This window comes from Heterocephalus glaber, unplaced genomic scaffold (assembly GCF_053883595.1).
Source record: "Heterocephalus glaber isolate CG9 unplaced genomic scaffold, H.glaber_assembly_v1.0 deba00001428, whole genome shotgun sequence".
Classification (NCBI taxonomy): domain Eukaryota; kingdom Metazoa; phylum Chordata; class Mammalia; order Rodentia; family Bathyergidae; genus Heterocephalus; species Heterocephalus glaber.
This window is the reverse complement of record NW_028258293.1, coordinates 32,482,308-32,495,601: the sequence shown is the minus strand read 5'-3', so window position 1 is coordinate 32,495,601 and position 13,294 is coordinate 32,482,308. Positions and strand designations below refer to the sequence as shown.

Genomic DNA, 13,294 nt, shown 5'->3' with positions numbered 1-13,294 from the left:
TCCCAGGACTCAGGAAGTTGAGGCAGGAAGATTGTTATGAGTTGGAGGCCATCCTGGGCTACATAGCCGTGTCCACCCACCTCTTTTCCCAGCATTCCAGTACTTGCTTAATGGGATTATGAAGAAAATAGATATGATGGCAGGCATGGGCTCTACAGTACAGACCTCCTCTCACCAAAGCTGATCTGGCCACTGATGTATGTCCAATCTGCCAACAGCAGAGACCAGTACTAAGCTCCTGATATGGTATCATTCTGGAAGGCTCCAGGCATCTTTTTGGTGGCAGATTTACTGCACTGAAAATCAGTTAGATATGTGCTCTCTAACAAACTGTTAGGAGAGCTGGGCATGGCGATGGATCCCTGTAATTATAATTTTGGGAGGCTGAGGCAGACGGATCATAATGAGTTCAAGCGAAAAAAATTCCAAAACCGACAAAAACAAAAAACAAACAATAACTGTTGGGGGAAATTCTGGTATTTCTGAACAAATGGCATTAATGGCTCTGAGGATGTTTGTGGTGCTTAGGAACAGGGAGCAGATTCACTTATATTCCAGGGTATTAAAGCTAGTACATCCCTCTACTCCCGAAGATATTTCAGGGTGATAAAAACTGTTGGAAGACATTATTTGTTTCCTAATCATTATAATAAAGTCTATTTCCTGAGAACACTATTGCTATCAGTCCTTTCAGACTGGGGGTTTCTTAAACTCAGTATTCTTCAGCTCTTACTGATATATTACATACATGTCATTCATCTGTGTTCCTGCATGGCACTTGAGGGCCAAGGAGAACTGATATAAATATGACATTCATGCTGCCTGCTATGCTGCAAACTGCCTAAATCCATTTGGGCTTGTTGTCTCCTTACGAGCTGAATCTATGGAAACGTGGCAAGTCAATTTAGTAGCTTAATGAACTGTGTAACAGCTGCACTCCCACCCCCAAGAGTAATACTTTGAGAGTACAGCCATTATTTCTCACAAGCCTAAAGATGTATTATGCAATTTCGGTTCAAAACTAGCACATTGTAATTTCTTTTCTTTTTTTTTTGTACCAGGGATTGAACTCGGGTCCTTGAGCTTGCGCAGCAGGTGGCGAAATCAATGAGCTAAATCCCTGGCCCAAGCACATTGTAATTTCTTTCTTTCCTTTTTTTTTGTTTTTTTGAGACAGGGTCTCCCTTTGTAGTTCAGGCTGGCCTTGAACTCACTATGTAGTCCAGGCTAGCCTCAAACTCACAGCGAACCTCCTGCCCCTGCCTACTAAGTGCTGGGATTACAGGCGTGCGCCACCAGCCAGGCCTAGCACATTGTAATTTCTGCAACACTCTGTTGGTCTGTCAAAAGACCAACCCAGGGCCAGGGATTTAGCTTAGTAGTTCTGGTGCCTGCCTCGCAAACGCAAGGTTCTGAGTTTGATCCCCAGTCAAAAAAAAAAAAAAAAAGACCAACCCAAATTCAAAAGGTGGGGATATAGACTCCACTTCTTTTTATTTTTTAATTTTTTTAATTAAAAAAATTTTTTTTAGACTCCACTTCTTAATGGAAGCAGCTGCAAAGTTACTTTCCAAGGGGTCTATATACAGAATTGGGGCCATTTTTGCATTCATTCCACCACACACTGGATCGTTTCCATTATGGAAGGAGCAGTGATATTGTTTATTATGGGGGAGGGGGGAGACAGAGAGCTCCCCTTTGGTCCCTCTTAGTTCTAATCTGAGCTCTCTGGCTGGATCTAGGAACACAATTTAAGAACTGATTAATAAGAGAAAAGCATAAAAATTACATGTACTTGGGGAGCTTCACAAGAAGGTGAAATCTGAAGAAATGACCAAAGAATGATATTTTTAGACAAAGAACAATAAATCTCTGAAGATACGACAGTCAAAATAGATAACTGGACTAAGTTAATAAATCCTAGAAAAGTTACTAAGACATACTTGGGGGCAAATTGGTAGAAGTTAGTGAAGATAAGGGCTATTTCAGAATTTGTTCATTCAGGTTCACTTCAGCCCCAATCACTGCAGCCTTAATCACTAGTCTCTGGTGATCAAGGCTATTTTTAGGCCTTGGAATGTGAGTATTTATGGTTGGCTGCATTGAGGAAAAAACTGGCAAGATGGTTCTTTCTGAAGTTAGTTCCTCACATGATTTCATCTTGAAATAATAAATATGTAACAATTTGTTGCATTTTTGACATGGGACATCTTTAACTTCTTCACTGTATATTACAGATTCCAATCTGACTCACTGCCTGCAGTGTTTCTGCCAAGTTTAACCATAGTACCTGGATGTCTCATTCATCATCCTGGTTTTCAACATATTTTTATTTCTAACCCCCCCCCCCCCTTTTTGTACTGGGAATTGAACTCATGGCCTTCACAATGAGCTACACCTCCAGTCCTTTTTACTTTTTGAGTAGCATTTTGCTAAGTTGCTCAGGGTCTTGCTAAGTTGCTTTTGATCTTCCCATCTCAGCCTCCCAAAGTGCTGGAATATAGGTGTGTGCCACCAGGCCTGGCTGACATACTACTTTTAATTATGGTTCTTATTTCCTGGTGAAAGAATTGTAGTGCAGAAACTTGTTGGTCACTCAGATGTATGTGCTATGATAAAGCAGTGTAATGACCTTTACCTTTTCCGACTGTTACAGGGCCAGCTGGGAGACAACACATTTTGAGTTTTGGGTGCTGTCTCACAGGTTTGTGGTATATTCCTTATGCCAACAGCTAAAATATAGTATTGTTTCAACTACAGTTGGAATACATGGGTCTGGGAACCAAAGAGTGGAGGTAGAAGTGTTCCTCTCACAGCTAATAACTCATTTATGAATTCTTGATTTTAACAGGTTTGGAGTGCTTAGTTCCTAGAAGAGGAACCGTTTCACTAGAGAGCAGAGACTGTTTATTAAGTTGGAATATATAACATGATTGCCCCCTGGGCACTTGGCATCTTTTTGGGGAACCAACAAAGAGGAAACTTTGGAACTTTGGGAACAGCAAAGGATGATGGGAACGTCAGCCCAACCTCTCGTTATTTTTCCGGGCAAATCCTGATGCAGCTCCAGATTTTGCCTCTAACTCTGGATCGCTCCGCCTCTGCCTCTTAATCTGTACTTCCGCCCTCCTCCGGTTCGGCTTGACGAAGGCCAGCATCTTGCAAGCTGCGCTCCTGTTTTCGTTCTCCTGGCGCACAAGTCAAAGGTCGACCAATCCACTCTGGTATTGATGGGGCAGTCAAGCGACAGGAAGCGGCTCTCTTTCCTGGAACCCCGCTGCATTGTGGGATCGCGGCGGGTTCTTCTCTTTGGACTCTTTACCGCTTTACTCCGCTCCCCGCCTCCCTCCTTGTGTACGGAAGCTGACACGGGTCGCGGACCGCCATGGCGGCGCACCTAAAAAAACGAGTGTATGAAGAGTTCACTAAAGTGGTTCAGGTAAGGTCCGGCTGAAAAGGTCCCAGGACCGGTCCGGGGCTGGGAAGTTGGTCCGGACACCAGGGACTTAGCCAGAGCAGGCGCCACAAGCCTATATTGGAAGGTGACTCTGAGATAGTTTCTGAGACTGCACATTAGAGAGCGTGTTAGAGTGCAGCCCCTGTTAATATGTAGTCTCACTTTTTAAAAAAAAATTTTCGGAAGACCCAAGTAGTGCTGTAGTTTACAAAACGCTCCTATTTTATCTCATCTTGTTCTACCACACAGCCGTGCTCTATCAGGTTACTTTTGCACATCGTTTTATAGACGTGCATATTGAAGCTACTGGAGAGGTATGAGGATGCAACTGGTTGATGCAGGCTACCTACCAACTCCTGTCCCTCAGACAAGTTGCGCTAAGTGCAAAGCAGTAAGGGGCTAGAAAAGGGGATCTGTAGAGTTCCTTGAGACCCAGTCAAAGCAGGGGAGGGTCATAGGCTTCATTAGTGGAACAGCTCACCTAGGAAGGACAACACCTTCCGCCCTTGGAGTTGTTTAGAGACAGATGGGTCTCGCCCCTGTGAAAACAGTAACAATGCTTCATATATCTCTAAGGAAGAGTCTGATCGCACATCATTCTTGTGTTCTGCTTCTCAGCCTTTAATGTGCATATAAATCATTTGGAGATTTTGTTAAAGTGTAGATTCTATTCAGTAAGTCAGGTGGGGGAGGTGAGGCACGATTCTGCATAAGTCCCAATTCATACCAGTCGATCAGCAGCATCTGTACATCCTTACATATGTAGAGTAGCAGCGCTTAGACCATCCAGCAGGAAAATGATCCTTAAACATTTTTTACATTCATTAATTCAGTAAGAGTCATTTAGCGATTACTATGTACCAGGCATGGTGAACAGTGTTTGGCAAGTCGAATGCAGCAGGGCTACTGCCTTGCTCAGTCTGATGGGAGAACCAGAACAGTGTATCCATTACAGTACACAGAGATAGTTGCATTGACAGAACAAATCTTCCTTCTTTTCCTCTTTGCGTTTCTTTCCTTTTCCTAAAACCAAACTCCCTATCCCTTTATGATCTGGTGGTTTTCCTTTCCAGTCTTATTGTCACTTTTCTTTCTTTTTTGTTTTGTGGACACAATCTTTGTAGCATGAGCCTGTAGAGAAGTTTTCCTGGTCCTTATTCTAGGTTCTCTTATAATAGCTTTGTTTGAGATACTTCTTTTTTGCTCTTTTTTTTGTATGAAATTAGCTGTCCTGAACATTTAGAATGAGTTGAGGTGCAGGGTCTACCTGTGGCTTATCTTCTGGAATTTCCTGGTTCTATTTCCCTGGCCTACTTTTTTTTGTTTTTGTTTTTCGTTGCCGGGGATCAAACTTGGGACCTTGCACTTGCGAGGCCTGCGGCGGAACCACTGAGCTAAATCCCAGGCCCTCCCTGGCCTACCTTTTAAATTTTTAAAAAATTGTGGTAAAACATACATAGCATAAAATTTACTATTCTATTTTATAGCAAAACATTTATTGGTACATTTTAGATATACATAATGATAACAGTCATTGTAGGAAATTTGCTCCTATACATGAAAAATTTACTATTTTATTTTTTTATTTTATTATTTTTTTATTTTATTTTTTTTTTATATTTATTTTTTTGGTACCGGGGATTGAACTCACAACCTTGTGCTTGTAAGGCAGATGCGGTGCCACAGAGCTAAATCCCCAGACGAATTTACTATTTTAAAAGTTAAGTTTAAAGGTGGGGTGCACTAAGAACATTCAACAATGTGGAAAAAATAAACATTGTGTGCAGTGGTACTTCCCTTCTCCTCAATATTGTTATTACCACTTCTAGTATGTTTTGCACATCTCCAAAGTTTTGTTCCTATTGACTCTTTTAAAAGAAATTTTTAGGGCCGGGGATTTAGTTCATTGGCACTGTGCCTGCCTCACTAGTGCAAGGTCCTGAGTTGGATCCCCGGTACCAGATAAGATCTCACTAAGTCACTAATTTGCCCATGCTGGGCTTGAATTTGCAGTCTTCCTGCCTCTGCCTCCCAGAGTGCTGGGGTTACAGGTGTGCAGTACCATGCCAGGCCCTGTTGACTCTATTACATAAATGCATGCCATTCTTTGCATTTTTTCCCCCTGCTCTCAGTGGGCTTATATTTTTACTTTAAGACCCAGTTGAAACCTCAGCTAGAAGTTAGTTTCTTATTTCCCTGCATCTATGAACCTCTTGTATTTGCGGTACTATGATTACCAGTGTATATGTCTTCCCACCATTATGGCCTCTGTGTGTGTGTGTGTGTGTGTGTGTGTGTGTGTGTGTGTTACAGGGATTGAACCTAGGGTTTGCTCATGCTAGGCAAGCACTTTACCACTGAACTGCATCACCAACCCTTTTTATTTTTGAATTTTGAGACAGGGTCTTTGTCTTGCTAAGTTGCCCAGATGGGATGTGAGTTTGTGGTCCTCCTGCCTCAGCCTCCTGATGTGTGCACCCTGCCTGGCCAGTATGGCCCTCTTGAGGGCAAAGATAATGCCTGGTTCATCTCAGTGCCCACTAGATGGACCAGTGGCCCTGGGTTATTCATAGCAGATAATGGTTTATTCTTTTCCTTACATATCCATAGGGAAAAAAATCTTTCCCAGTTTTTGACCCATTGCAGCCCAGGAAATACTGAAGACTGAATTTGTGTAGAATAAAGTGGGAATGGGAAGAATTTTAAGGAAAAAGCTCATTTTTTTACTTAATTTGTGTGAGTGGTTCCCATAGAGTGATGAAATGAAACTCAAGCCATGTGTGGTGATGCATGCCTGTAATCCTAGGAGTTTGGACGGTTGAGGCATGAGGATCACAAGTTTGAGCCCAGCCTGGCAATTTAGAAAGATTCTATCTCAAAAAATAACTATGTCTGGGGATGTAGCTTAGTGCAGAGACCCTGGGTTTAATACTCAATTCCCCCTGACCCCAGTGACCCCAGAGATCTTTTTTTTTTTTTTTTTTTTTTGAGACAGGGTCTTGCTGTATAGTTCAGGCTGGCCTTGAACTCACTATGTAGCCCAGGCTGGCCTCGAACTCACAGCAATCCTCCTGCCTCAGCCTCCCAAGTCCTGGGATTACAGGCATGCGCTACCACACCTGGCTCCCTGAGAGATCTTAGTGTTTCCATTCTTTTTCTTTTGCTGTGAAGATGAAGGAGAACTGATACGTATTTAGTGTTTATTGTGTATACAAACAATAAATACATGATAATTTAGACTACTTAAAAATGTGTATGGTATATTGCTATGCCCTTTTATAGAAGAAAGAGAAGGTCTTCCTTAGGTAGTAAGTGCTTATTGAATACAAATTCTTCTGACTCCAAAGCCTTTGTGTTTTCTATCATGCAGCTAGAATGATCCTAATCTGTTCTGTATAGAAAAGTGAATTTATAAGGTGATTGCCCAGCACACCAAAATGATGTATTAGATGTTAAGGAAAAAGAAATGTGTTTATGCGTGTATGTGTGTGTGTGTGTGTGTGTGTGTGTGTATGTATGTATGTGTATGTATGTTTGAGACAGTGTAGCCTAGGCTGGCCTTGAACTCAAGACCCTGCTGCCTCAGGGTCCTGAGTACTAGAGTTAAGGTGTACCACCATCCTGACAAAAATTATTGATTATAACATTTGTCTTACGTTGGGATCATTTTCTGTCCCTGCCCTTGGGCCTAACAAAGCCAGAGAGTGACAGGTTCCCTTTTTCAGAACTTTTCTGGGATCTGTATTAGGGAATGGATCCTTTCACACAAAACTTATGGCATCTGTTATGTGTAATGGATGCATCTAGAATGGTTCTATTACTGTCCTTGGGAAAACTGGGAACATATTAGTCACTCAAGTAATTTTCAGTGCTCTTTGGTTAAGATGATCTTTGATGGAGAAAAACTGGTGGTGGTTGTAATTCTTATTTTATAGAGGCTAACACTGAGATTTACAACTTAGAACAGAGTTGGAACTCACTCAAAGATAATTTTCCCTCCTTGAGGTACTGAGGATTAAACCCAGGGCCTTTCTTTGTATTGAGCTACCTCCCTGGCCTTTTAAAAAATTTTTATATTTTGAGACAGTCTTGCTAAGTGACTAAGTTGCTGGGGCTGGGCTTGAAGTTTTTTGTTTGTTTTATTTTTTTGAGACAGGATCTCACTGAGTAGTTCAGGCTGGCCTTTAACCCAATATGTAACCCAGGCTGGCCTTGAACTCTTGGCAAATCTTCTGTCTCAGCCTTCTGAGGGCTGGGATTACAGGTGTGTGCTACCATGCCTGACCTAGGCTTGAAATTTCAAACTCTTGTCTCAGCGTCCTAGAGTGCCAGGATTACAAGTATACACCACCATGTTCAGCTTCAAAGATAATTCTTAATTCCAAATCATTCATTCATTAAGAATTTATTCAGTGCCTGCAGTTTGCTAAGTATATGGCAGTGTGTTTTTGATTTCTATACTGACCTTTCTCATAAAGGTGGAATGCTTTGGGTGAAGGTAGCCATCTGCAGTGAGGGGAAGATTATTTTCTTTAGTGTAACCTGCAGACACTTTCTATCAGTTCTGATTTTCTAAAGAGCCCCCTGGATGCATTAGCACAGTCATAATGTATTTTTAGAATTGATGTTTCTTTACTTTCTTCTTTTTTTTTTTTCCCTGGAACATTTGTGCTAAGGTATGTTTATTGGGACTTAAATGTAATCTTTTAAAAAAATTATTAGTACATGTTTGCAGTAAATATTACATTCATTGTGGGGAATTGGTACATGTATATAACACATCTCAACCTCCCCCCTTTTATTTATTTATTTTTTTGTTGTTATTTTGGTACGGGGATCCTCGGGACCTTGCGCTTTTGAGGCAGGTGGTGGAACCACTGAGCTAAATCCCCAGCCACTCTCCTTTTTTTTTTTTTTTTTGGTACTGGGGATCGAACTCAGAACCTTGTGCTTGTGAGACAAGCAGTGAAACCACTGAGCTAAATCCCCGGCCCCCAGCCACCCTCCTTTTAAAAACATGGTCTTTCTGTGTTATTCACGCTGGTCTCGAACTCCTGGGCTCAAGCAATCCTCCTGTCTCAGCCTTCTGAGTGATGAGACTACAGTCACACACCACTGCATCTGACTTTGATATTTCTTCCCTAATGGAGTAGGTCACTTACGTGACCTCTTATCCCTAAACTACCATAGTCCACAAAAATAGGTAGAACAAAAAGTGTACGTATTTTACAGAAAGAAACTCAGACATAGACAAATTCAATGACTTACCTAAAGTTCTACAAGCTAGTGAAAGGCAAAATTGTGACTCAATCTAGTGCTCTTTTTCTAGTTTATAATTCCATTTTTTCTAAGCATAGGTGTATTAGCTAAATACTTTGTTTGGTATGAGTAATCATTTCCACTGAGTAAGGCAAAGTTATATTTGTAGGCTCTGTGCTTTCAGTTGGCTTTTCTCGTCTTACCTTCTTTACCTTCTTACAGCAGCAACAGGAGGAAATTGCAACCAAGAAACTGCGACTGACAAAACCAAGTAAATCTGCAGCACTCCATGTGGACCTGTGCAAAGCCGCCTCCCCAGCAGATGCTCTGCAGTACCTGCTGCAGTTTGCTAGAAAGCCTGTCGAGGCAGAAAGTGTGGAGGGTGTAGTCAGGATTCTTCTGGAGCATTACTACAAGGTAACCAGGACCTGGTGGTATTATGAATAAGAATTGTATTGTGTCTGCAGAATGCAAATAAATAAGTGCAAATAAATATGAAGGTACTTGTTCAGCAAACTTTTTTTTTTTTTTTGGTATTTAGAGATAGAGTCTCACTAGGTAGTTCAGTCTGGCGTTGAACTCACTGTGTAGCACAGGTTGGTCTCAGACTTGCAGCCTGGCAGGGGGTGGCACCACTGAGCTAAATCCCCGGCCCATTGTCGCCAACTTTTAAAAAAATTTTTTTGTTATTTTGAGACAGGGTCTCTCTGAGTTGCTATATTGTCCAGGCTAGGCTTGGACTTGTGATCCTCATGCCCCAGCCTCCTGGAGTGCTGGGACCATATGTGTACCACTTTGTCTGGTTTAGCAACCTTTTACTGAATGTCTTCCATGTGGTAGGCACTGTGGGTACAGAGATAAAATATGCATATTCTGTCCTCAGAAGCTTACGATACACTGGGTGAAAGCAGATGTGTAAATGGTAATGTGCATCATATTGTGGAAGGGGCTGTGAGCTCTATGTCCAGAGTGCAGTGGGAACACAAAGGAGTAGTTAGCATCAACCGTTACCCATCTGTAACCAGCTTCATCTCTGGAATGCCTTGTCCTCATCATCTTGCTGTTCCTGTTCTAACTTAAGGCTCTCACTGCTTGCTTTGGCAGCACATGTACTAATTTAAGGCTCTCATATCTTTTTTTAGCCCAGTACTATGTATTAAACCTTGGGCCTCATTCTTGCCATCAAGGTACATCCTCAGGTCTTTTTAATTTTATTTAGAGACAGGATCTTGCTGAGTTGCCTTGGCAGGACTGAAACTTGTGATCTTCCTGCCTCAGGCTCCTGGGTAACTGGAACTATAAGGGGGTGTGCCACGGCCTTCACCATTTTTTTGAACTTTTAAAAAAGTTTTAGTAAAGTGGCTTTTCTCCCCAACTCATTTTGTGGGGGAGTGATATTGGGACTTGAACCCAGAGCCTTGTATCTGCTAAGCACATGCTTTACACTGAGCTACATACCTACTCTCTCTCTCTTTTTGTTTTGTTTTATTTTAATATTTTTTGGTTATTTTGAGATGTCTTGCTATGTAGTTCAGATTGGCCTTGAAGTCACAATAAAGCCCAGGCTGTCCTCAGACTTGTAACATTCTTCCAGTCTCAGCCTGTGGAGTGCTGGGATTACAAGTATGAACCACTGTGCCTGGATCTATGTATTTTAATGAGTTAGACCTAGCACCCGACCAGTTATGACTCAGTACAGGAAATAATGTCAACAGAAGATGAAATCCACAAAGTATGTTTATTTTTCAGTTTATATAGGTGAGGTCTGAGATAAAAGAAGAAATGATTTGAACCACAAATTAAAATTTAAAGCCTAGGGCCAGGGATTTAGCTCAGTGGTTCTGCCGCCTGCCTTGCAAGTGTGAGGACCCAAGTTTGATCCCCGGTACCAAAAAAAAAAAAAATTTAAAGCCTAACTGTGAAAATTATTAAACTTACAGAAGAGTAGAGAGAATACAGTAATGACCTACTAAATATCTATCCCTGGGATTAATAGTAATATTTTGCCAAATTTGTTCCTTCTATTCTCCTAATTTTTCGAGATAATATATTGTTTTTTCCGTAACTAGTTTAGTATCTCTTAAGCAACATTTAAACAGAATTAATTTCTTAATGTAACCAAGGATTTGCCCATATTGAGATTTCTCTAGTTGTTTTTGAAATATCTTTTTATAAGCTGGGTGTGCTGGTGCATGCTTTTAGTCCCAGCACTCTGAGAGGGTAAGGCAGGAGGGTTGCAAATTTGAGTCCAGCCCATACAATTTGGCGATTTCGTGAGACCCTGTCTCAAAATAAAGAAGGGCTGGGGATGTAGCTCAAGTGTGAATTCTCTGGGTTCAATCCCCAGTATTGCATCTTAAAAAAGAAAAGTCTTACAGTTGATGTGTTCAAATCAGAATGCAAACACGTGCTATTTGGTCTTTTTTTAAAAAAAAATCTAGGAGTAACACCTGTAATCTCAGCACTCAGGAGGCTGAGGCAGGAGGATCATGAATATTTTAGTGACATTGCTGTGAAGAAAATGCATCAGTTGTAAAATGTCTTGTTTTCTGAATTTGTTTGCTTCCTTGGAGGCTTTCTCAGCCTTCTGTATTTGCTATAAAAGGAAAGTTAGATCTGTAGGCTTTGTTAGATTCAGGTTAAGCATATTTTTGAGAATTTTAAGAATATTTACTTCAAAAATTTTTTATATTTTTGGTACCAGGGATCGAACTCAGGACCTTGCGCTTAAAAGGCAAGCGCGGTGCCACTGAGCTAAATCCCTGGCCCAAGAATACTTTATAAATGATTTATACCTCACTTGCATGTAATGTTTTTATCATTCAACTTGGAAACACTTTTGTGTTTATCTGTCTCTCTGAACTATCTTTGAATCTGTTCATTCTCATTAGCTTTAATGTCTGATCTAAAAGGTCTTCTTTACATATATAGAATTCTATCTTTTTTTTTTTTTTTGGTACCAGGGATTGAACTCGGGTCCTTGCACTTGCACAGCAGGTGGCGAAACCACTGAGCTAAATCCCTGGACCTCTTTTTTTTGATACTGGGGATCGAACTCTGGACCTTGTGCTTGTGAGGCTGGTACAGTGCCACTGAGCTAAATCCCCGGCCCATATAGTATTCTATCTTAATCAAAATGCTCTTGAGTTTCCCAAAGACCTTGTATGTTTTATGAAATACTGGCTTTTCACAGGTTGTTTCTTCTACCTAGAACCCTTCTTCCACCCAGCCATTTGCTCAGAGTGTGTTCTTTCCTCAGAGTCTTTTCATTTGTCATTTGTGTTTCCTTCTTTTTTTGTTTTTTGGTACCAGTGATCAAACTTAGAACCTCGTGCTTGCCAGGCAGGTGCTGTGCCACTGAGCTAAATCCCTGGCCCTGTCTTTCCTTCTGTCTGAAACACTTCCCTTAGATATTTACATGAGTCCTTCTCACATGTCACTGAAGTCTGTCTTTCTTTTTTTTTTCCTTGGTTTTTTGGTTTTTGAGGCAGGGTTTCGCTTTGTAGTTCAGGTTGGCCTTGAACGCATAAGGCAGTCCTACCTCAGCCTCCCAAGTGCTGGGATAACAGATGTGTGTCACCATGCCTGGATTTCTTCTTTCTTTGAGGTAGAATCTCATTATGCAGTTCAGGGTGGCCTTGAACTTGTGGTGATCCTCCTGTCTCAGCCTCCTCAGTGCTGGGATTACAGGCGTGTTCCACCACACTCAGCCCTTGAAAATCTTTTCAAATGTCACTTTTTCATTGAGGTCTTCCTTTACCTGCTCAGTTTTATATTGAAACTACATATTGTCCTAGCACTTCCTTACCTCCTTCTTTTTTTCTTTTTTTTTTGGTACCAGGGATTGAACTCGGGACCTTGCACTTTCAAGGCAGGCGGCGGAACCACTGAGCTAAATCCCCAGCCCTCCTCCTTCTTTGATTTTATGTTCTTCATAGCACTTATCATCTTCCAATATGCTATATAATTTTTTTCATTTATTGTATTTTTATTCATTTCTCTGTACTAGAACATAAGGTCCTTTCAAGTATGGATTTTTAATATTTGTTTGTTTATTTATGAGACAGGATCTCACTATGTAGTTCAGGCTGTCCCTGAACTCACTATGTAGCCCAGGCTGTCCTCAAATCTCAAGGCAATCGTCCTGCCTCAGCCTCCCATGTGCTACCATGCCCAGTGGGTTTTTAATTTTTAAATTGATGATGTATGTATAGTACCAAGAACAATGACTGTCAAAAGAAATGTTTATTGAATGAACTAGTTAATGAATGAATACAGTACTTTCTACTCAGCTAGCAACTATTTTATCAGGAATTGTTCTATGCACTGGCAGTGCCCTCTTAGTACAATTATTAGCTCTTATATATTGCTATAGTTTATCATATGTGTCTATCTCCTTTAAATTTCTTTTTTTTTGAGACAAAGTCTTGCTATAGTCCAGGATGGCCTTGAGCTTGAGATTCTTCTGCCTCAGCCTCCTGAATGCTAGGATTATAGGTATATGCCACCATGCCTGCTATTTATGCCCTTTAGATTTGGACCCTGGAACCATCCCTGAAACATTGTAGGGGTTTAAAT

General features: G+C 41.1%; 1 protein-coding gene across 3 annotated transcripts in view; it reads left to right on the top strand.

The window, feature by feature from the left end:
* Window positions 1-2,856: 2,856 nt before the first annotated feature.
* The window catches only part of Ints4 (integrator complex subunit 4), a 117,066-nt gene continuing 106,628 nt past the window's right edge, over window positions 2,857-13,294 (top strand). Inside the window, exons 1-2 of one of the 3 annotated variants that reach the window (XM_087211337.1) lie at window positions 2,857-3,439; window positions 8,939-9,133. In XM_087211337.1, the coding sequence (XP_087067463.1) occupies window positions 3,386-3,439; window positions 8,939-9,133 (249 nt within the window). In that variant the 5' untranslated portion in view covers window positions 2,857-3,385. The remainder of the gene's footprint in view (window positions 3,440-8,938; window positions 9,134-13,294) is intronic. The other 2 variants (XM_087211340.1, XM_087211339.1) reach the window with 2 other exon arrangements.